Source organism: Cnephaeus nilssonii, assembly GCF_951640355.1.
Source record: "Cnephaeus nilssonii genome assembly, chromosome: 1".
NCBI classification, from domain to species: Eukaryota; Metazoa; Chordata; class Mammalia; order Chiroptera; family Vespertilionidae; genus Cnephaeus; species Cnephaeus nilssonii.
In genome coordinates, this window is record NC_137072.1 from 87,235,532 (window position 1) to 87,256,775 (window position 21,244).

A 21,244-nucleotide genomic window follows, 5' to 3' on the forward strand; every position below is an offset into this window, starting at 1 on the left:
GGCCCCCTCCGCGGCGTCGGTGCCCGGGACGGGGCGCACCCCCCACCCCAACCCCCGCCCCCAGCCCCAGCCCCAGCCCCAGCCTGCCGACGGGCGGAGGTGCGGACCTTCCGCGGGGCGGTGCCCAGCGCTGTCCCCGGGGCCCCCACGGCGCCAAGGGCCCCGAGGAGGCCGCCGCCGCCGTCGCATCTGGGTCTGCCGGGGGACCCGCGCGGTGCGGTGGCCGCAGCCGCGCGGGCCTGCCCCCGCATTTCAGCCCAAATATAGTGAAGCAGGAAATACAACGGAAAAGAAAAAGGCCGAGCAAGGAGCCGGGGCGCGGGCGGAAGAGGGCCGCGGGGCCGAGCCCGAGTCGGGCGCACGGCGGGGGCGCACGGCGCGGGCAGCACGCGGCGCTCGGGCCGCCCTTCCTCCCGCGCCGCCGCCGCCGCCGCCCGCGGCCCAGGCTTCCCCGCTCCGCCAATCCCCGCCCTCCGCTCTCCCTCCGCCCCCCGCGGCCCCGCCCTCCGCCCCCGCCTCCTCCCTCCCGGCCTCCTCGCCCAGCCAAACTGAAAGCCGGACCCCAGGCCGCCTCCCGCCGCCCGCCGCCCGCCGCCCGGCCTCCCTGCAGGCGCTCCACCATGGACAGTCCGGTTTTCACCTTATAAAGATGGCGGTGCGGGATCGCTGCAACCTTTAGACTAATGACTGTCCGAAACATCGCCTCCATCTGTAATATGGTGAGTGGCCGCCGCCGCCGCCGCCGCCGGGGGGTCGCGCCCGAGGCGCGGGCGGCGAAGAAAGGGAAACCCGAGCCGCACGCTCGCCCGGCGGCGGGTGGGGGTGGGGGCGAGGGCGGCGGGTCCGCGGCGCCGCTGGAAGTTCCTGGCCCCGGGCTGGGCGCGGCGGCCGCGGCCCCTGGAGCCCCGGGGAGGGGTCCCCAGCCCTCTGCCCCCCCTCTCTGCCTGGGGACCCGGGAGCCCGCCCGCCGGCCCCTGGCCGCGCCGTGTGCCTCCGCCCTCGGGTTGCGGTGGAATTGGCTGGGGGGGTGGGGGGGGGGGCAGGCCGAACCCGGACGTCCCGGGGGAAGGGTTTGGGGGACCAGCGGATGGGGGTGGGGGGTACTCATCCTGCCCTTGAGGTAGAAGCAGCCCTCCCGGCCTCCCCTGACCGCCCCCATCTCATTTTGAGTTCACTCCTTAAACTGTATTTAAAATTCACTCTGCAAAGGCAGTCGGTGTATCTGGAGACATTTATGTCGTAAATGTCATAAAGCTGTAAAAAAAAAAAAAGTGCAAAATTGTGTTCAGAGAAGTGAACTTCACCTGGTTTGAGAGAGCACCGTCTTGGGTTTGGACGCCTCAGTTTCCCCGTCTGTGAAAGAGGCACAAGGCTGTGTGCAGTAGCATTGAAGGCCTGTGGAGGGAGGACGGGCTGTGGGAGGGGGGGTCCTCAGGGTGATCCGGCCTGATGCACTGCAGACCCCGTGGAGGCCGGTGTGGGCGTGGACACAGCAAGGGGCCATCACTCGGCTCTGATGGGGACTGGTTCCCTGGTGTGGTGGTTGGTGACTTTAACTTGGGTTTCTCCCATTGCTTTCCCTTGCTTTTCAGTTCCCCTTGCTCTTCTGCAGGAGCAGCTTCTAGCCCTGGGGTCCTCAGGGTGCACCCTGCTGGCCCCCCCCGCCCCCCACTTGGGTGCACAGTTTGCTCTCTGGAGTAAGACATTGCCCTCCTGTGCAGGGTGAGAGAGTGTGTGCCTTGCCTGCCTTCTACCGGGTATTCCCCCCAACACACCACCATCAAAGCGTCCCTATCTCCAGCTGGAACCCGTGCTCTGTTAACGCCAGGTTGGGGAAAACCTCTCTTGTAATACAGGCTAGTAATACAGGCCCCTACAGGGAACCTGAGGAGGCTTGATGGAGAAGTCTGGAGGTAAGGTGATCTGACTGCCCTCCCCCCATCACACAGCCTTTTCCATCTTCTGTCCCACATTTTGTTGCAAGATGAACACATGGCAGAGGAGCATTAAGGAGCCATGTGGTAGCTCAGGAGTGGAATTGAGACCCACAGGTGCTGGCTTCATTTTTCAGCACCGTTGGATGTGGTCACTGCCGTGGTCAGCAGAACGAATGCCGGGGCTTCCCGGGCTGATAGCTGCCAAGGGATTGGCGCAGGGCCAGCTGGAGGAGGTGGGTGGCTCCCGGAGCATCTCCGTGTCCTCTCTTTTCCTTCCTCCTTCGCGCAGAGACGGCCTCCCGCGCCTTCCCGTCGAGTGGCATTAGTGTTGCTCAGTGCAGTGAAGAGGTGATGCCCGTCTGCCCAGGGCCTCTCTCAGCCAAGCTGAGTTCCGAGGGGACCTTTGAAACCAGAGCAGCTCACCAGTACTCCTGTTTCAGGCTCGCTGGGGTGGCCTCAGGCTTACGGGCCCGTCAGGTGCAGTCCCAGCCCTGGGTGGTACTCCTGTCCTGCTTGTGTGTGGTGACACCTCTCTGTACTAAAGCAGCTTGGGAACTTGAGAGCTAGTGTGTCCCAAGAGGAAGCCAGCCTCCAGCTTCCCCCCCCCCCCCCCCCCCCCCCCAGGCAGCTGGGGCTTCTTGGCACTCCAGCGCAGAATGTCACTACCTGTTTCCAGTGAAACTCAGCCAGGGAGGCGGGCTGCAGGGAGGGCATGAAAGGAGCAGGCTAGAGCTGTGCCTGGAGAGTTGACAACCTCGTGTGGAATCTTTAAGGAAGTGCCACCTTTGGGGTCATCGCCCCGGTGAGGTGAGGTGAGGAACCAGTACTTTGTGAGCTGGGAGTTTTATGTTCCTCTTTGGACACTGTGTCTCGAGCAAGTAGTGAAGAGTTTGTGCTCTCGCGTTAGACTTCCTGGGTTCAAGTCCTGGATGGAACACAGTCTAGCTTTTTGTCCTTGGACAGGTTGCGCTTTGTCTTTCCTTATCTCGAGAAATGGGATGATAGCGGTACCCACCTCCTGGGACAGTTGCATTAAGGGAGTTCCTAGGCCTAGTACTTAGAGGCAAGGTACTCAGTGTATGGTCTCTTGTCACCTTCACTTGTTTCAAGGACAAGGGAGATTACGCCTTCTTGGACCTGATGGAAGAAGCCACTAATGTAAACAGCTCACGTGTTCATTTATGTAAAGCAAGCCGAATGGCGGCATACAAGGGCTGGGATGGGAATCCTTAACCCCGCCCCTTATAAAAGGCTGCTCGGGTCACCCTGTCCCTCCCAGCCTCACTTCCCACACCAGGAGGCTTGGTGCTGAGGAGACGGCTGCCTCCACCTGATCTGACATACATTTTCGTTGGACTCCTCTTTAGATTCGTCTCTCGATGATGAATTGCTTCCAGGTAGGTCTTCTGGGGGTCTCTCCTCACTGTTTGGCTTCTCTCTGGGGCTCCTATTGGTCCTTCCTTTTAACCCTGTTTGGTGGGAACTGGTTGGAGCAGTGGTAGAGAGAGCAAGTGAAGATTGCCTTTTTAAACACATTGATGTTTTTCCAGAAAGGGTGTTAATGTCATCCTTCTAGGTAGGACTTGAACGAACCAAGACCTAGTATTGAAAAGTGGATTTATTTTGTCACCAGACAAGAAAGGACCCAGCAGAGCGGAAACAAAACTAGTACCAAATCCTTCATGTGATTGAGAAATAAACACCCTATTTTTTCTTTCCCCTTCTCAAACTTCTTGTGCCAGTTTTAGGTATAGGGGCCTTGGGAAATATTCACATCCCTCCACTGTCCCCTTCCCCACTGAAGTCTTATTGTGCACTGGAAATTGAATGCTAGTTCCCATTTGTTTTAATTTTACTTCCATGTGAATTCCTGCCATAATGATTCTTGATCAACTTGCTCAGGGCTTGTCAGCTTAGCCACACAGCGTGTCTGGGTCACAGATAATAAAGCTTGTTTGGCTGGTGTGTTGTAATTTTAAAAATGCACTGGCTGCTACCAAGTATGAGGAAATCTCCCTTGTTGGTAATCCTCTGATTTTTGTCCAGACCAATGGACTTAACTTCCTATGTATTCTTATGGCCCTACAAATGGAAGGCTTTTGTTTTGGGTACATTTTCTGTTTGAAGAACTTGAGGAATTTTCTAAAGAGGAAGCATGTATTAAGAGAAAACAAAAGTGCCCTGTAGAAATTCGCCTTGGACTGATGCAAATTGGTCTAAATCACCTCATCTTAATTTTACTTGTTAATAGTGCTGTGAGATGCACCGCAGAGGAAATGTCATGTGGAAAGGAGATTACATTTCTGTTTCCATAAATGGCCGTTTGCTGAGGACCTGCTGGGTCCGTGTTGGCACGTACTGTGTGCAGGTGCTAAATAAATGAAGGAGGTGAGTTCTTATCTCCAAGGAGCTCAGGAGTTTCTTATCTTGTGGGCATAACATTGATAAAGATGAACATTTTAGTATATCCATGCAGGAAGGTTGAATAAAATCTCAGCGGCACTACAGTGGGAAGACTGATGAACACAGGAGGATGTTTCTTTAGTATATTTGCATTTGAGCAAAGTTGGACTATTTTTTATGTGACGATGTGGTTATAGTCAATGTAACTGTAATTAGAGCTGGGATTTAGGCCATTGGGTGTCCCTCCAGCTAAGCACGAGTCTAATGAACAAACTGTAGTTTCTGCAACCTTAGTTTTTCTCAGCTTTGAAAACTGAGTTTTGTTGTTGTTGTCAAAAGCTTCTTTAGTCAGTAGTGTCTCTTCGAGTCTTTATAAAAATCTGCATCTCTTAATTGGTTAGTAACTACCTGAGTACTCAACTACCTTGTTTAAACTGTGTTGAATTTGCCAGATGTTGGCATTTTAGCATCCATGAACATCCCCAGTATATTAGTGAACACCTTTGTGAGTGCCAGATTTGAATTCTTTTAAATTAGTGAAATCACCTTGATAAGAAGGGAAAGTAAAATTAGTAAATATTTGAAACAAAGCTAGAGGGTTTTTTATAGAGATCATTTTATTTTGATAAGCCAGTTACTGACCTGAGGCACGTATATTGAGAATCATCATCAGAAGTTTTAAAAAAACATTAAAAATCACATAATTTGGGAGCAGAGATAACTTGCCTCTTTCTCTGTTTCTCATGCTTCCAATTCTCAGAGATAATTGGAGACTTATCAGCTGGGTGCTGTTATAATCTCGTATGAGGGTCTTCTCTGATAGTTGTCAGTTTTTAGAAATTGCTGGGTAAAATGGGTTAATACTTAAAGAGGAAAATTCTCTTCTGGCCTCTTGGATCTAATGTAGGCACTTGTGTTGGGTCAGGTCCAAACAATTAAGTCTACCTATTTTTCAGTTTTTCCTTGGAATCCTAGGGTGCAAACAAAGTTGAATCTCAGTATTTAGTTAGAAATCAAGATTGTCATTTGCTGGAAATCAACTTTGTGTTCCAGTTCACCCCTACAGTACAACCTATTTATTTTTTATTAATGTGGAATTTTGGTATGTTGGGGTTGTATTGAAAGTAATTTTCCATTTTGATTCTCTTAGCAATTAAGAGAAAATTTTCTTGTTCATATGTTCTCCCCTTCCTTCCCCCCAGCCTGGTCTAATTTAGTTTGACTGAGTCGAGGTTTTAAGATGGTGTTTAGCCCTAGCCAGTTCGGCTCAGTGGATAGAGCGTTGGCCTGTGGACTGAAGGGTCCTAGGTTCTATTCTGGTCAAGGGCAGATGCCCAGGTTGCAGGCTCAATCCCCAGTAGGGGGCGTGCAGGAGGCAGCCGATCCATGATTCTCTCTCGTCATTGATGTTTCTATCTCTTTTTCTCTCCCTTCCTCTCTGAAATCAATAATAAAATATATATATATATATATATATATATATATATATATATATATATATATATAAATAAAGATGGTGTTTAGTTTTGTGGCCCCATGAGAAAGGTATATCTTGGTTTTATCTCCAGGCTACCCATGGAGCCAGCCCATCGCAAACTGACGGAAAGAGCTGTAAAAGGTGGTGCCTTTTAGTCCAGTTAACCCTTCTGGCCTAAATGTTTTAATGCAGTTTCACATAATAAACCTTCAGTTGTGCTGAAACCAAATGCTCATCTAAGGGTTTGAAAAGCCTTGCTGATCTTTTAAGAGAGAAGGCCACCGAAAATGAAGCAGCAAAGACTTTCTTGAGGCAAATAAATTCTATATTAGCAACCAACCTCAGCCAACATTTTGGAAGGTTTCTGTCCTGGGATTGCTGCTTAGAATTTTGGGGATGTCATAAGTCCTCTGCCTGGAGTTTCACTATAATTCCGAGGATTATTTGCTATGGATGGATGTGTGCGGGGGAAACCCTGTTGGTTCCTAAAGCTTCACTTTCCACTTGTAGGCCCACCCTTCCTCCTGCCCGCCAAGTTCTGAAGTCTCTTTCAGAATCTGCAAATGCTTTATAGTAGCTAGGATTTGGGACTATTTTTCCTGGGACTCTTTTTCTGGTGGTAAATTTCAGGCATACGGAAAAATATGGAGAATAACAGAGTGAGTACCCATGTATCTACCTCCACGTGAAGAAATAAAATATTACGAATACAAGTGAACCTTTCCCCACCTTATTCCCCTTCCCCTCAGACAGTGACCACAGTTCTGAATTTGGTATTTATCATGTGTTTTTATACTTTTACTGGATCTGTGTGTATTCATAAACCAGATACAGTAGTTTCCTCAGGTTTTAAACAAGCTGCAATACTGAACAACTTCTCAGTTTGCTTTTGTTTACATTACAATGTTAAGATTTATCCATTAAGGTACATGAATTCATCCAGCCGGTGTAGCTCATTAGTTGAGCATCAACCTATGAACCAGGAGGTTACGGTTCAATTCCTGGTCAGGGCACACGCCTGGGTTGCGGGCTTGATCCCCAGTGTGGAGCGTGCAGGAGGTAGCCGATCAATGATTCTCATCATTGATGTTTCTGTCTCTCTCTCCCTTTTCTTCCTCTCTGAAATCAATAATAATGTATTTTAAAAAAAGATATACGAATTCTAGGCTGTTTTAACTGCTGTATAATATTACATTTCGTGAACGTGCTGCATTATATTGTTGATCAGCACTTGGGTGTACAGTTTCTTGTGTGTGCCCTTTTAGAGCGATGAACAGTTTTGAACTTGTCTCCCTGTGCATGTGTTTAGAGTTTCTCTGTGGTCTCTACCTAAAAGGGAAATCGCTGGGTCAAAGGAGCTGGGCATCTTTGCCCCTAACATATTGCCAGCTTGCTCTCCGAAGCAGTTGTGCCAATTTGCATTGCACCCAGCAGCGGTGGGGAGTTCCAGTTGCTCCACAGGCTTACAGACACACCCGGCGTGGTCAGACTTGAGGTTTTGCCAGTCTCATGGGCGTGAAATGGTATCTTCGTGATTTAAAATTTGCACTTTCCTGTTGACAAGTGAGGCTGAACATCTTTTTATGTGTTTATGGCGCTGGGGTTGTTTTTAATCCAGAGGCTTTGGAGCAGTTTTCCAGGGTTTGTAAGTCAGGGTTGCAGTGGTGGTTTTGTGTGAAAATAGGGAAAAGGGTAATGAAAGGGAAGATCAGGAAGACCCAAAAAAAAAGTCAAGAAAGATAGGGACAGAACAGAATAGGGGAATGATAAGATGAAACAGGTGAATTCTTGTAGCATAAAGACTATCGACTAGAAGATACCTTGAGCATTGAGAGTAAATTCCAGATATATTACTGCCCTGGCCAGGCCTCTCAGTTCAAGTCGCGTGTTTTCACGTGTTGTTTAATTGAAGTTGGCGTTGGTGAAAATCATGTCTAGGGCCTTTTCCAGGGAGAACAACAGGAAGGCTGGGCTTGTGGAGTTTTCCTGTTCACCCCGTTGCTTTTTGAAGTCTGGTAGAAAGACAATGTGGGATTATGTTCTTCCTCCAGGACATTCTATGTCCCTCAGGTGAGGTGGTACACTGTGCCGGAAACCAGCTTTTATCAGGCTCTGCTTGAGGAACTTGTGGAATTACTGTCTCAGATATTTAGAAAACTGTCCCTGCACTTTATTGTGATTTTTAGAGTATGACAAATGTCATCTTATTGAACACAGACATGTATGGTTTTAAAAATACGACTGACAGTAGCTTTAAAAATATATTACACTTCAGTGGTTTTTTTGGTGTACCAAGGAATTGTGCCCACATGCATTCTCTCCTTAAAAATTCAGACTCTGGCCAAGCTGGTTTGGCTCAGTGGATAGAGTGTCGGCCTGCGGACTGATGGGTCCCGGGTTTGATTCCAGTCAAGGGCACATGCCTGGGTTGTGGGCTCGATCCCCAGTTAGGGGCGTGTAGGAGGCAGCCGATCAGTGATTCTCTCTCATCATTGATGTTTCCATCTGTCTCTCTCCCTCTCCCTTCCTCTCTGAAATCAATAAAAATATATTAAAAAAGTAAATTCAGACTCTAGATAGGCCCACGGTTAAGTCCTGGAATCTGCATTTTAAAATAAGTATTCCCTTCTCCCCACTCCCTCCTCATTCTCTTACAGGTGAGCTGACAGCCACATTTTGAGAAATAATTGCTTACCGAAAAACATATTGCTTATAGGAATTATCTGCCGTATTAAAGTTTTTTAAAATTTATGTAAAAATTTTAAGGTAGTAAACTTTCAAGAGCTATAGATCATTGCCATTCTATAGATGTATTTCTTGATATTACATAGCTTGGTTTTTACTACTTTCTGCTCCTAGGACAGGGATTCCCAACCCTGGCTATGTGTCACGCCACATAAGAAACTTACGAAAAACTGTAAAGTCTTAACACCTAAAAGAGTATGGAAAAAAAGAATATATTTTAATATATTTATATTCAAACTAGAGGCCCGGTGCATGAAAATTCATGCACTGGAGGGGGGTCCCTCAGCCCGGCCTGCCCCCTCTCACAGTCTGGGAGCCCTCAGGAGTGGGAGGTGACCCGGCGATCAGGGGAAGGTGACGCCCCCATCACACCTCTGCTGCTGCCACTGCTGGCAGCGCAAGCCTCGACCAGCCCTGGTTACCTGCTCCTCGGGCTGGCGCTAGGCGGCTGGGCAGCCACTATCCGAGGCTTGCCTGTGCCTCGCCGGCCCTGGGCAGCTGGGGGGCAGATGGCGGGTCCGGCTGCACTGTGTGCCTGCCACCCCCTGGCAGGGCTGAAAGGACTGGGGGACTACGCCGGGGCTGAGGGGACTGGGCGCCGCCATCTTGTGGCTATTGGCGCCACCATCTTTGTGACGGTGTGATGGTCAATTTGTATACTCCCTCTTTATTAGATAGTATACCTACCCTTCGGATTTAACAAATATTAAAATTTAGTCCTACCTGGTTGAGATTTTTTTTAGACATAAAATCTTTAAGGAAATCTCTAACCACCACTGTCTTTCCTCTCCCTTCCTCCAGAACTAACCATTTTCCTGAAGTTGGTATGTTTACTGTGCATGTCTTTATAGTTCTTATTTAAGAGCCCCTAAGCAGTATATCAACGTTTGTGTGTAAATATATGCAATCTTTTGCAGCTTTTTCACTCAACAATTATATTTGAAATTACGTTGACACATATAGTTCTAGTATATTCATTCTCACTGCTCGGTAGCCGTATTCTTTGACTGACTCATCACCTTATTTAGGGACCGTTGGGCAGTTTCCATAATATTCTCTCTGGAAACAGTGCCACAGCGAATGCTCCTGTTTCTGCCTTCCTTACGCATGTGCCTTCATTCCTCCAGGACGTAGTCCTGGAAGTGCAAGTGCCGTTCCTAGGTGTGTCCGTCGGCATTTCTCTCAGGCATTGCCAGGCTGCTCCCCAAAGTGGTTGCACCACTCAGCTTTTTTGATATGAAGCTCCTAGGGCCCCACTCTCGGAGTTTCTGCGTGTACGTGGGTGTAGGTCGGTCTGGGTGGATTTTTCAGGCACTTGCCCTTTTTTTTTGTAAATTGCCACAGTTTATTCTGATGAGCAGACAAGGTTGAGAAACCTGTGTTAGACTGGCAGCTAACTCCACAGGCAGGAGCTGGATCGATCTTATTCTCTGTCGATTTCCAGCATTCAGCATAGAGCCTGGCATATGTGTGGTGGATGCTCAGTAAATAATTCTTGGATAATGACTGAAGAGGGGTAGCTCGTAGAATGGAAGAATTGCCGAAATTTCAGGAAAGCAGGGCCCAGGAATCACTTGGGATCTTGTTAAAATGCAGATTCGGATTCAGTAGGTGTGCAGTGAGACTTGGCATTTCTAACCACCTCTCTGGTGACCAGATGGTCCTGGTGTGGGGAGCACACGCACAGCAGCACAGCCCTAGGGAATAAGAGGAAAACAGTGTCCTCTTCCCTGCGACTCTAGAGGAGGAGTTTGGAGTTTGGGGTCTCAGGGCTTGGTGAATCTCGGGTGTGTTTCCTCATCTCTTTACAACAGAAAGGCAGAGGATGAAAACCTTCCTCACTCACAGCTTTTTTTTTTTTTTTTTTTAAATATATTTTATTGATTTTTTACAGAGAGGAAGGGAGAGGGATAGAGAGCTAGAAACATCGATGAGAGAGAAACATCGACCAGCTGCCTCCTGCACACCCCCTACCGGGGATGTGCCCGCAACCAAGGTACATGCCCTTGACCGGAATCGAACCTGGGACCTTTCAGTCCACAGGCCGACGCTCTATCCACTGAGCCAAACCAGTTTCGGCTCTCACAGCTTTTTATGGAGAATCCAAGGAGGTCCTGCCGACAGCATTCTGTGAGCCGTGATGCCCTCCCGCATGTTACTTTTCACAGTTATTCTCATTCTGCCTGTGAGTTAATACTTTCCAAAGCACAGAGCTGTTGGTATCGTAGGGTCCAGTGGAATTCTGCTTTTATTTTGACCTGCTGTCCACATTCAGTGGGCATTTGGGGAGGAGTGGGATGGGGGAAGAGCGTTGGGCAGGAGCAGAGGCAAAAAGCACCAGATGGAGTGGTCTGACTAGTGCTGGTGAAATGGGGGGGTCCCTTCTCCCTGTTTCCGTGGTATGGGGGGACTGGGGTTAGAGAGAGGCCCACAGCTCTCCCCTGGTCAGCTCTGCACTGGAGCAGGTCAGGATAGGATAGGAGGGAGACGCTCAGATTTATTCCCCAAGTGAGGCCCTTCCTAAGGGAGGGAGTGGGTGCTCAAAATAACGCTTTGGTACTAATTGCTATTATTTACCCTCTCAGAGACCTGGTTTCTCATCCATAGCCTGCAGGTGATGAGAGAACTACCTCCCCGAGGGGTTGCAAGACTTAAATGGGATCATTTATGTCTAGTGCTTAGCCCAATGCCCGGCCATTTTATTACTTTTTTTTTTTTTTTAAATATATTTCTTTATTGATTTCCGAGAGGAAGGGAGAGGGAGAGAGAGAAATATCAATGATGAGAGAGAATCATGGATCGGCTGCCTCCTGCACGCCCCCCACTGGGGATGGAGCCCACAACCCGGGCATGTGCCCTTGGCCGGAATCGAACCTGGGACCCCTCAGTCCACAGGCCGACGCTCTATCCCCTGAGCCAAACCGGCCAGGGCTTATTACTGTTTTATCCAGAGCTCCTCTTTTTCCCCCCAGCAAAGGAGTCCGAATGATGTCATTGAAAAGAGCCCTGAACAGGGGACCCAGTTCCATCCTGACCCTGATACTTTGTGGCGTTTGGGACCCTGGGCAGGTGACTTAGGCCTCTCTGGGTCTGTAGGACGTTAAGAACCGTTCCTGCTGGTGAGCAGTGCTGAGAAGGAGATGGGGTGGACGGGGCACCTTGTAATCTAGCTTCCAATCAAAGACCAGACCAGGGAGGGAAAGTGCTGGGAGTGGACAAAAGGGGGAAGAAGCTGTGATTTCCGCCTGAGAGGTCTCTGAAGGCGGGGTGCTGGGGGAAGGCGGGGTGCTGGTGGAAGGCGGTGCTGGGGGAAGGCGGGGTGCTGGTGGAGGGCGCGGTGCTGGTGGAGGGCGGTGCTGGTGGAAGGCGGGGTGCTGGCGGAAGGCGGGGTGCTGGTGGTATGTGGCAAAGCATTTCATATTCATCAGTCAGGGTACAATGTTTTTCCTTTTCCTGATTATGAGGGCACATCATATAGTAAAAGATTTTTAGTCATCTAATAAGCGAATAACATACCTTTTTTAAAATTTCATACATACAGGTATTTCTACTGAGAAATACACAAAGTAGCTAAGCTCAGTTTCTATCTTTTTATTTTTTTTCAATTACAGTTTATATTCAATACTAGTAGCCCTGCGCACAAATCCACCAGTAGCTTGCTGCTGCCCTCCAGTAGCTCTCCTCCCACTGCCCCGCCCTCCTGTAGCTCTCCACCGCCGCTTGTAGCTCGCTGCCCCACCTCCTGCTGATCCGTGATCCGGTCGTTATGCGGTCGGACTTTACGCTTCACGGCGTAACGACCATTTGCATATTACATCTTTATTATATAGGATTGTTTTGTATTAGTTTCAGGTGTCAGCATAGTGGTTAGACAATTGTATTCTTTACAGAGTGGTCCCCTGATATTTTCAGTATCTATCTGGCACCATACGTAGTTATTACATATTACTGACTATATTTCTTACGCTGTATTTTACCATCCATGTGACTAACTTGTAACTACAATTTGTACTTCTTAATCCCTTCACCTTTTCACCAAGTTCCCCAACTCCCCTTCCTTCTGGCAACTATCAGTCTTTTCTCTATGAGTCTGTTTCAATTTTGTTTGTTCATTTATATTGTTTTTTAGATTCCGCATATAAGTGAACTCATATGATATTTGTCTTTCTCTAACTGACTTATTTTACTTAGCATAATGCCCTCTAGGTCTGTTCATGCTGTTGCAAATCAGTTTTATTTTTGTGAATAAAAGTTTAAAGTTTTTGAAAATGTCATATGAGTTCACATGGTAGAATTTAAAATTGTGTAAAAGGATGTATGTTGAAAATATGCCCACCATCCAGTTCTTGTCTCTGGCATCAGTCAATATTTGCAGTGTCTTCTGTTTCCACTCAATGGCATTGTATGCATGTACCAGCATATTTGTTTATATTTCTCTCCCTTTTTTTTTTTTTTGAGAGAGAGAGAAACATTGATCTGAGAGAGACATATTGATTGGTTGCCTCCCGCATGCTCCCTGATCAGGGCTGGGGATTGAACCTGCAACTCAGGTATGTGCCCTCGACCGGGAATTGAACCCAAGACCCTTTGGTGTGCAGGCTGACGCGCTAACCACTTAGCACACTGGGCAGTTTTTGAAAACACAATACTTATAGTGTATACTGATCTGTCCATATATATATCCCTTGCTTTTTGTGTCTTAGAGGTGGATCTGTACTAGCATGTGAAGAGCCTCCTCATTCTTTTTTTATGGCTGCAGAGTATTCAGTTGCTTCAATGTATTGAATTCACTTAACCAGCCCCCCACTAATGGGCGCCACGGTAGTTTTCCAGTCCTTGGTTTTTACAAACAAGGCTGCAGGGAACAACTTGGTCCATCCATCATTTCACGGATGTGGCGGGATGCCTGTCAGCTGACTTCCTAGACATGGATTTCCATTTGTAACTGTGGTGGGTTTTGCCCATTGCCCTCTCTCCGTTGTATGTGTGACGTGTTGCCCACAGCCTTGCCAAGCAGCGAGCTCTCCAGGACCCTTTTGATCTTTGCCAGGCAGGGGGAAATGGTGTCTTAGTGTATTTTTAGTTTGCGTTTCTCTTCCTAGGCGTGAGTTTGAGCAGCTTATTCACACGTGTAAGAAACAAGCTCAATTTCATTTAACTGCTTTGCTGTTGGCAATTATTTTCAAAGTCTGTAGGGAAGGACCCGTTTTATTTTTATTTTCAATCTGTTGTAGACTGATATTTCTGTAAACTACAATAAAAAAGCATTATGAGCGAAGTGGAATAAAAACCCCAACGATACATAAAACACAAGCCCCAATTTTTTATTACTAATCTCAACAGATACAGAATTACTCATTCATTATACATGTTTTCAGTTCCCGAACCTGGTAACACGGAGTGAGACTGCTCTGCACAACCTGCTCCATCTCTTTCCCCTCGTTGCCACCCCGCTTGGGGATGGGAGCAGAGAGCACAGAATGTTATGTTTTGTATTTCGCAGTCAGTACCTGACAGAATGTTTTTGTTGCATTAGAGTAAAAGATCTCTGATGGTGCAGAAGGCGTGGCTCCCAGGGGGAGGGATGTCCCATAAACACAACGGGCAGTTCTCCCATGCCGTGAGGCGGGGACACTGGTGTCCTGGTTTTTCACGATGAAGACCTTGAGCTTGAACTAGAGAGAAAGGGTTGAGGGAGGAATGCTCGAAATACCCTATTAGTCAACTTTGCAGAATTGGCCTCTGACTTGGGCCTTTGCCAGGATCCCATGCCACCCATGCTGCTTTTCCGGGAAGTGATGGGGAGGGTAACGTAGGTGCTTACGAGACCTGTCATCAAGGCGGCCTCACGGGTGGCTTCGCAGAACATTGGATTGGGAATGAGGTTCTTGCTTGTAGCTCACCGAGTTCAGTGACCAGCCGAGTTCAGTGACCGGCTGTCACTATTTCCTCCTCCTCCACCTTCAGCTGAAAGACAGACAGACCCAGTGCTGATTGTCCTGCTTCTGAGTTGAAATTTGATCTTTGCGTGAGAACTTGGTTACGCTGCCTCTAGACACGTGGAGAGTTGTTTTACAAGCCAGAGCCCAGCTGCTCTGTACTGTCCCTTCCTTATGACTTGGGATCACTGTGTGTCCCAGGGTCATCTGTCTTCATTAACAGATGTTTTTGCTTCTGTGTTATGATCATTTAATGAAGTCATGTCGAGGTCTTTTGCAGAGTTATTTCTCCCCACCCACTCTCTAGATGGCATGGAAATGACATGCTACCGTGGCGCAGAATGGAAATGCTCGTTAGCTGCCTTCTTGTGGATGTCTGGCTCCCGTGGAAGCCGGAAAAGGAAGGGGAGGCGATGGCACGGTGGAAGCAGGAAATGGGTTGTGGTGTCATGGTATTAAGATTGCGGGCTCACAGCTGACCTCTGCTTCATACTAACACTTGACCTTGGCGAGTGACTTCACCTCTGTTAACCTTCTTTCTCTCACCTGTGAGATGGAGCTAGTGAGTCCCTGTTGGCGATTTATCAGGAGGGAGAGTGGGCCTGGGCGACGTGTCTGCTGCCTAAGCAGGGCGGGCATTCATAGCCGCTCCGAGGGTGGCGCGCCTGGTGGTTGACTAACGTGTGCCTGCCGGCAGCCCAGGAGGACATGCTGAGAAACAGCTGGCTCTCTGCCCAGTCACTACATCTGCAGCTGAGGAATTACTAAAATATGAATGAGAAGATCATCGTGCCTGGCTGTGGTCAGGAGCTCAGGCTCTGGAACGGAATGGCCTGGCATTGAGACCTGGCCCGGCCTTTACGGCCCGAGTGAGCCGTGGCAGGCTCCCTCTGGTTGAGGAGTAGAACGGGGATAACAAGTGTGATCGACCTTGGGTTAGTGGACGGGATTAAATGAATATATAGATGTGGAGATCTCTTGAACCAGTAGCACATACTACTTACCCTTCCCATTTCCCAGGTTTCTTAATTACCAAACTTACTAAATGCCTTTTACATGCCACGTGGTCTGCTAGGACCTGGCAAGCCAGCCAGAGGGAATCCCTGCCCTCATGAAGCTTTGCTCTAGCGTAGGGTTGGCTAGCATTAGGCTTTGTGAGCCGTAAATACTCACTTCTGCTATTGTATTGTGAAAGTGGCTACAGTAAGTAAATGAATGATAGTGGCCGTGTTCCAATAAATCTTTATTTACAGAATCAGTCGGTGGGCCAGATTTGTCCCATGGACTCATCTGCCAACCCATGGTCCAGTGGGAAGACAGATGTTGAATAATCACAAATAAGTATGGGGTACAAATTATGATAAGTGCTATGAAGCTACCCATAGGATTCTGTGAGAGGGAAGGGTCAGGGAAGATAGCTGGGAAGAAGTGACATTGAAGCCAGATGATGATGAGGCGGAGCAGGAGGAGGGGAGAAGAGGGGGAGCTCTGTGAAGGGCCAGAGAACTGGCCGCACTAGGTCTGAGCCAAGAGGCTCAGAATTGCAACCTGCCTTTCTGTCTTTTAGAGACACAATAGGTATTTTACAGCTTTCTTTGGATGAAAACATAATGGTGCTCTGGCCAGGTGGCTTGGTTGGAGTGTTGTCTTGTACATCAAAAGGTTGTGGGTTCGATCCCTGGTCAGGGTGGGTACAGGAGCAATGGATCAATGTTTCTCTCTCTGTCTCTCCCTTCCTCTTTCTGAAATCAGTAAAAACACATCCTTGGATGAGGATTAAAAAAACAAATGAAAACATAGTGGTAATTTTTTCCCTGATATATAATTCATGCCAGTTCTCTATCACCCTCCCCCCACAATAATCCCAGCACTGAGATGAGCTGTGTTAATATATTAACACATTTTGTTCAGCATACTGACGATAGGCTCCTTTTCTCTCTGCTCATTGTGTTTGTTATCATGATCTATACAACACGTCAGAAGTTAGGGCAGCAAGATTGGATGTTCATTATTCCATTATCCTATATAATAATATGCAAATCGACCAAACTGCGGAACAACCTGCTGAACGACCAGTCACTATGATGCGCAATGACCACCAGGGGGCAGACACTCAATGCAGGAGCGGCCCCCAGCCCGCAGGCCCCAGGCCAGCCAAGGCGGTGTGAGCGGCCCTCCCCCCCCCCCCCCCATCGCCCTGCTGGTCACCCCGCAGAGGGAGGTGACCAACGGCGGTGGCAGCGGGCGGGCCGGCGAGCGGGCGGTGCCAGGCCAGCCAAGGCAGGTGTGAGCAGGGGTCCCCGATCACCCCGCCAGTCGCCCCACAGATCGACCCTGATCGATGGCCAGGCCTAGGGACCCTACCCATGCACGATTTCGTGCACCGGGCCTCTAGTTAGGTATAAAATTATTTACTTTTTAGAGCTCATTTCTACTTGATGCTGTTTTCTCTTTCTGTTTTTTTAAACTTTATATTATTTTCTTTTTCTATTTGGCTCGCTAGACAAAGATCTGCAGTTCTTGAAACCATTTTGAAAAAAATACTTGTTTTCCCCTTGACACGTTGTGTTTCTCCTGACTTCCAACCTCAGTTTTACGATTCCTTTCACCAGGTTGCAGTATTCTGAGGGATTTTACAGAAAAGGACATGTGTGTTCCTCATTCTAGAATGTTTTGAGGCATGCCTCAGCGGTAGGGGGTCACCTGTAAAGTTGTGAGCCCTTTGAGTTCCTCAGTTCTTCGGTCCTGCAGTTCTGTGGTTCCGGTCCTGCCTCCGGCAGTCAGTGTGGGGTAGTGGTTGGGAGCACACACGCTGGAGGCACGCTGTGTGAGTGCGAACCCACCTGCTACCTGAGAGCTGTGTGAGCTTGGATAGTTACTTGCCCTCCTCGTGTCTCAGTTTTCTTATCTTTATTTTATTTTTTAAATATATTTTGTTATTGATTTCAGAGAGGAAGGGAGAAGGTGAGAGAGAGAGAAACATCAGTGATGAGAGAGAATCACTGATTGGCTGCCTCCTGCACGCTCCCCACTGGGGATCAAGCCTGCAACCTGGGCATGTGCCCTTGACCGGAATTGAACCCGGGACGCTTCAGTCTGCAGGCCAATGCTCTATCCACTGAGCCAAACCAGCTAGGGCAGTTTTCTTATCTTTAAGGTGAGGAGAAGAATGGCATCCACCTCATAGGATGATTCTGAGGATGCACATGAATGAACCACACATAAAGTCTTAGAGCAGTGGCTGGACACAGTAAATGCTATTTATGGATTATCTATTATGATTATTGCTAATTACATCAGTGTCCATAATTCCTCCGTAACGGTCCTGAATTCAGGCCAGTGGCTTCTGACTCATCCTGAGTTTGTGGCCTGCATCAGTTCATCTTTGCTTTACTTTCTCTGTAAGGCTGCAGGAATGAACTTTTGTTACCAGAAGTCTGGGAATACTATTCCTTTTGAAAACTAGTCTTTTAAGCCGAAACCGGTTTGGCTCAGTGGATAGAGCGTCGGCCTGCGGACTGAAAGGTCCCAGGTTCGATTCCGGTCAAGGGCATGTACCTTGGTTTCGGGCACATCCCCAGTAGGGGGTGTGCAGGAGGCAGCTGGTTGATGTTTCTCTCTCATCGATGTTTCTAGCTCTCTATTCCTCTCCCTTCCTCTCTGTAAAAAAATCAATAAAATATATTAAAAAAAAAAGAAAAGAAAACTAGTCTTTTAAAAATATATATATTTATTGATTTCAGAGAGGAAGGGAGCAAGAGAGAGAAACATCAATGATGAAAGAGAATCATTGATCTGCCGCCTCCTGCATGCCTCATATTGAGGATCGAGCCCGCAACCCGGACATATGCCCTGACCAGGAATCGAGGAGTGACCTCCTGGTTCACAGGTCCATGCTCAACCACAGATTTTTCTTTCATCTGTGAAATGATCTCCAGGGACCCCTCCTGGTCTCAGGGTTTGGTTTGGGCTCCCCGTATGATGACAGTGCTGTCCTTGGTTTTTGTCATATCCTCCCTCTGGGCAAGGGTCTGTCTCACTTTTTCACCCCCAAGGAAGACATTCTAACGTCTTTTTCTCATAAATTGCTTTTAAAATTGCTTTATCCTGGCCAGGTGGCTCAGTTGGTTGGAGTGTCGTCCTGTACTCAAAAAGGTTGCGGGTTTGATAATCTAGGTTTCGGGGCATGTGCAGGAGGCAACCGATCAATGTTTCTCACATGGATGTTTCTCTGTCTCTTTCTTTCTCTCTCTCTTCCTTTCTAAAATCAACAAAAACATATCCTCGGGTGAGGATAAAAACATTGCTTTGCAAAGAAATGCCTTTCCATACCCATCTCATGCATTTATGATTCATCCTTCCTGAGTTGTTGTTTGTTTGTGTTTTTGTAGCGCCCCCAGGCAGTCGCAGAATTGCTTTCAGAAGTGCTTTGAAGAGCCAGCATTACCTACCCGTCTTCTTGTTGGAACTTGTCCCAGCCCAGATTCTATTTTTAATAAAGTGTGGTGCATTGTTTTTCAAAGGTTACCAGATTTTTATTGATGGGAATAAGAACTCTGTGACTGAGACCTGCAGACCCTGTGATTTACTGCCGTGGACGGTCTTTTGTTCAGCATCTGGTCATGTAACAGTTATCGTCAATGTCTCTCATTTGCCTTTTGTGTCATGGTGCTGGGTGCTAGCAGTGGAAGGTCAGGCTCTTGGATTCATAATGCATCTTACAATTTACAACTCACATCATCCCTGTTTTGCTTGATTCTCTCTGCCACCCCGAGCAGGTAGGCAGGCTGGATATCAGCAACCAGGCCTCAGCCAAGAAACGAAGGACAAGAGAGAAAGGACCGAAATCAAAGGCAAATTCATACTGGGGAGAAACAAGAAAAGGCCAGTCCAGCTCTGAGGTGTTTGCGGTGGGCCTTAGATAACTGGTCTGTAGGATATTAGTTTGCTAACTTTTTATTAAAATTTTCATGACAAAAATAATAAAGTATCCTCATAGTAAAAAATGCAAACAGTTGAGAAGAGAAAAGAAAAAGGCCCTTGCCCCGCCAGCGTGGCTCAGTGGTTGAGTGTTGACCTATAAATCAAGAGGTCACAGTTCGGCCGAAGCCAGTTTGGCTCAGTGGATAGAGCGTCGGCCTGCGGACTGAAAAGTCCCAGGTTCGATTCCGGTCAAGGGCACGTACCTTGGTTGCGGGCACATCCCCAGTAGGGGGCGTTCAAGAAGCAGCTGATCGATGTTTCTCTCTCATCGATGTTTCTCACTCTCTATCTCTCTCCCTTCCTCTCTGTAAAAAATCAATAAAAACATATTAAAAAATGAATTAAAAAAAAAAAAAGAGGTCACAGTTCGATTCCCAATCAGGGTACATGCCTGGGTTGTGGGCTTGATTTGTGCAGGAGGGCAGCTGATTAATGGTTCTCTCTCATCATTGATGTTTCTATCTCTCTCTCCTTTCCTCTCTGAAATCAATAAAAACATATTTAAAAAATAATTATATAAATAACAATTGGAATAAATACTATAAGGAAGATATGCAAGATGCTACCAGTGGGGAATAGGGTGTGTGTGTGTGGGGGGGAGGGGGGGCGTGTATTAAGTTTCCTATTGCTGCTGTAAAAAATTACCACAAACTTAGTAGCTTAAAATAAAACATATAGTTTTCTTAGCTCTGGAGGTCAGCAGGGTTGCACACCTTCCCCAGGCTCCAGGAGAGAATGTGTTTCCTTGTCTTCCAGTTTCTAGAGGCTGCCTGCATTCCTTGGCTCATGGCCCCTTCCTCCATCTTCAGGGCCAGCAGTGTAATATCTTCATATCTCTCTCTCTGAACTCTGCCTTAGATGTCACATCTCCTCACTGACTGATGCTCTTGCCTACCTCTCACAAGGACCTTGTGATAACACTGGGCCCATCCACATGATCCAGGGCAATCTCCCCATTTCTAGATCCTTATGTTAATCATACCTGCAAAGACCCCTTTGCCATGCAAGGTAACATAACATAATCACAGGTTCCAGGGGTTAGGGTGTGGATATTTTTGAGGGGCCATGATTCTGTCACAGGCGACCCTAATCTAGGATTGATCGGGGAAGAACTCCCAGAGGATGATAGGTACAGGCAACTGAGGAAGAAAGGAAGAACCTCAGGTGATGGGTGGGAGGGAACTGAAGATACTTGAGGGACAGAACGAAGGCCATTGTGACAGGCCCAGTGTAGGAGCCAGTGACTGGCCAGCGAGAGAGGCTGGAGCCGTGGTGAAAGTCACTGGAGGATTTAAAGGCAGATTTGTATTCAAAAAGAGCACTTTTGCTGCTGTGTTGACAGCGAGGTTAGAGGTGAGTGAAGTGGATGTTGGAGGCCACTTAGGAAGCTATTGTAATTCAGAGGAGAGATGCTGGTAGCCTGGTCTCGCTGGTGGAGGAGAGTAAAAGGAAGTGAGTGGACTGGGGAGATTTAAGGAGAGTGAATCAATAAGACAGTATGATGGATGGGTGCAGAGTGCAGAGGGGGGGTGTCGGGCACGATCCCAAGGATTTTAGCCAGGAGGAGGGTGGCATTGTCATTTACTAAGCGGGGAAACACCAGGAAAAGATTGGAATTGGGGGGAAGGAAAAGTGCAAGCTCTCGTTTTGGGTCGATTGCTTTTGACTGCTTCTGAGACAAGCAAGTGGAAATGTCAGTACTCATCCAGTCTGAATGAGCGTAGAAGTGAGGTTTCTGGGATGGGGGTACAGAGTTGGAA

The 21,244-nt window shown here is 48.0% G+C and overlaps 1 protein-coding gene across 1 annotated transcript in view; it reads left to right on the forward strand.

Moving 5' to 3' along the window:
• Positions 1-524: 524 nt before the first annotated feature.
• The window catches only part of USP46 (ubiquitin specific peptidase 46), a 61,422-nt gene continuing 40,702 nt past the window's right edge, over positions 525-21,244 (forward strand). The window contains exon 1 of the mRNA XM_079769021.1: positions 525-719. Coding sequence (XP_079625147.1) covers positions 684-719 — 36 coding nt within the window. The 5' untranslated portion in view covers positions 525-683. The remainder of the gene's footprint in view (positions 720-21,244) is intronic.